At 34.0% G+C, this 3,083-nt stretch overlaps 1 protein-coding gene across 1 annotated transcript; it reads left to right on the forward strand.

Annotated features, from left to right (window-relative positions):
- Positions 1-781: 781 nt before the first annotated feature.
- On the forward strand, positions 782-2,738 carry LOC133293964 (CASP-like protein N24). Its single transcript, XM_061492600.1, has 3 exons — positions 782-1,419; positions 1,844-1,979; positions 2,547-2,738. Exons 1-3 carry the CDS (start codon positions 782-784, stop codon positions 2,736-2,738), a joined length of 966 nt encoding a protein of 321 aa, XP_061348584.1.
- Positions 2,739-3,083: the final 345 nt, after the last annotated feature.

The raw sequence follows: 3,083 nt of genomic DNA on the forward strand, positions 1-3,083 counted from the left end.
AACAACTATGGTAACGAAATGTTTAGCATGGCCTATCAACACAGAATTTCCTATATTCAAACCTAAGTTTTATAGTTGTTACTTGTTATGAGCGGAAGATTAAGTCAACTTACCTTGTTGGTTTCATCATATAAACAATTGATTTTGGCTCTTGCCTATCACTGGCAGCTAAGCTAGAAACTGTTGTTTATAATCAATAATCAGAAAAACAAATATTTGGTGTCAAATTAATCATTTTCATGTCCCTTTCTAAGTTGAACATTTTGAAGTTTGAAGCAGGAGAGCAGTATCTCACTATTCAAAAGATATATTTACCTTCTTTTCATATTGCAAATAAAAAAAAAAAGGGGTAAGTATCATTTTCATCTTACAACCAAGAAGAAAAATAATTTGACCACATAAAAATATTTAGTCTTTTGTACATGGGATGGGTCATGTTACTTTCTCATGATGGCCAAACGGTGATTCTTTTATAGCTAAAAAAAAGTGGTTACTGTTCTTAAGTAAAACCAAAAATAAAAAAAAATAAAAGTATTTTGAATTCTAAGCATTATACACCAAATGTCAAGAGGAAAACAAGTTCAATTAAATAAGATCATTGAATTCTGAATGTAGTAGAAAAGAATCATTGACAGAATCGAAAGGGTGTTTTTTCTTTGGTTTCTTTGGTAATATTTATTACTCATTAACTTCTACGGATGAAAGCAGCATTTTTAGCAGTGTTCATTTGCTCAAGTGAAAAACTACTCGAGTGCTTACAGCTCCGAAAGTTCTGAACCCCATGAGTATGAGTCACAGAGAAAGCTTAGCTCAATACATGAAAAAGGAAGAAAAAGAAGTAGTAGAAGTAGTAGAAGAAGAAGAAGAAGTAGAAGTAGAAGTAGAAGAAGTAGAAGAAGAAGAAGAAGAAGAAGTAGAAGTAGAAGTAGTAGAACAAGAAGAAAGAGCCTGCAGAATGAAAAAGTGTTCAGAGGACAAAGAAGTAGAAAACTTGGAGAAGAAGAAGAAGAGGAAGAAGAAGGAACACCAATCAAGATCAGTAACTTTCTATTCTCCAACTGCTCCTCCTTACACAAGTGACTCAGACTCCTCTGTGAGTGATGGGGTCCTTCCTGATGTGGTGGCTAACCACGTTGTTCAAATGGCTAACCGGTTTGTTCAGACAGTGTTGGATCCCATCAAGGTTGAAGAAGGAACAGACGGGGAGAATAATGGTGAATCCGATTCCTTGATGTACAAGAAAGAAGCCAAGTTGTACAAAACTTTGTTGTGGATCAGGATAGCTGCTTTTGTATTGTGTTTGAAAGCTTTAGCAGTGATGGCTGCTGCTAAGCAAACTGTTCTGTACAAGTATCCTGTCAAATTCTACTATGTGGAAATCCCAGAGGCATTCCTCTGGTACAACTACATCGAGTTCAAGTAAGTTGCTCTTGCTCCTTCCTTCCTAATAATGGGGTTTGTGTTTGTTCATCAACAAGTTTCTGTTGATGCTTTTGAGTAATGCTATTTCGTTTCTTGAAAATTGTTATAAAGTTAGACTACCAAAGAAAAAGAAGAATGCTTGACAATATATAAGTGGTTAAAGAAGAACTTGTACTTTTGAAAGTAATTAATTGTGCACCCCCATTACATAAAACACCAATTTCCTATTTTTTATCCTTTTTTTTTGTTCCCTCCAAATAATGATGCTCTCTTGAGTGTATTAAATGAATTTCAATTGGTTTGAATTTTTTATTTATTAATTATTAGTCATTGCTTCTATCTGGTGCAACTGCAATTGTTTGTAGTGTGCTTTGTGATGGCATTGTTAATGTGTGATTTTGGTTTGGGTTTGATTATGCAGGTACTCCATGTCAGTAAATGTCATGGGATTTGTGTATTCTGGGATACAAATATGTGATCTAGTGAAGTACTTGATCACCAAAAAGCACACAGTGGACCCCAAGCTGAGGTGTTACTTCAATTTTGCTATGGATCAGGTAAAGCGAGTCTTCAAGGACATTCAATCTACTGATGTTACACCAAAATTAGTTCTGCTTGGCTTTTGGTTTCTCCAATTTTTGCAAATTTGAATGGAGCTGGTGATTCATGTTGCAATGAAAGAACATGTTTTAATATCATTATTATAAACTAGGGTAAACCTATCATCATGTAACATAATCTAAAGCATTTTTCCTACTCAAACAAAAATCATGTGGGTCCCATACATATAATAAAAACAAAAAATAAAAAATGCTAGTGCGGAAACCAATGTGTGAGTAGGTAAAATTTTTTATATCATGTTACATAATATTAGTTTTCCCCTATAAACTATTAGTAAGTTGGGAAAAAGAAGTATAATTTTAAAGGACACAAGCTTGTGTCTTTTTAGGTGATTTACACAAAGTATGACCAGTCATACTTTGTGTAAATTTGAAAAGTTTTTTTTTCCTTTCTTCCCCCTCTATTTCATTGTCTCAAAAGGTATATATGTTTTCTAGTTTCATGAATAATGGATTATGCTTATATAGAAAACTGGGTGTTGGATGGATTGTTTTCAACTGCAGGTCTTGGCATATCTTCTAATCTCAGCATCTACATCAGCTGCCACAAGAGTTCATGATTTGAAAACCTATGAGGGTATATACAAGTTCATAGCTTTGGCCAATGCATCCGTTGCTATGTCCTTCCTTGCGTTTTGGGACTTTGCCTTAGCCACTATTGTCTCTGGTTTCTTCATCCTTAGTAGGTTAAGTTAGTTAATGCAGCACTCTTGTTCTAAGAGTAATTCTACTATATACTATGTGTGTGAAAAACACAAACATGCCTGCAATGATTGGATGAAATTTTATCATTTCCGTATTAGCAAGTACTCAAGTTTTCAGAGACAAGATTTGCTTTTGACGAAATTATTTTTCTTTTTCTAGCTTAAAGAGAAAACGGAAAATACTACACTTCAATCTTATACATTGTACAAATAAATAAATAAAAAACCACAAGGTACAATGTCATTGCCTAATGCCTACTATATAGCCAGACATAAACCATATAGAGTTTTGTTACAACTTACGTCTAAAGTAGCCAAAATAGCACAAACGAAGGCA

The sequence above is a fragment of the Gastrolobium bilobum genome, unplaced genomic scaffold (genome assembly GCF_033153095.1).
Source record: "Gastrolobium bilobum isolate Gb01-03AN ecotype WA unplaced genomic scaffold, APGP_CSIRO_Gbil_v1 utg38683, whole genome shotgun sequence".
Lineage (NCBI taxonomy): Eukaryota > Viridiplantae > Streptophyta > Magnoliopsida > Fabales > Fabaceae > Gastrolobium > Gastrolobium bilobum.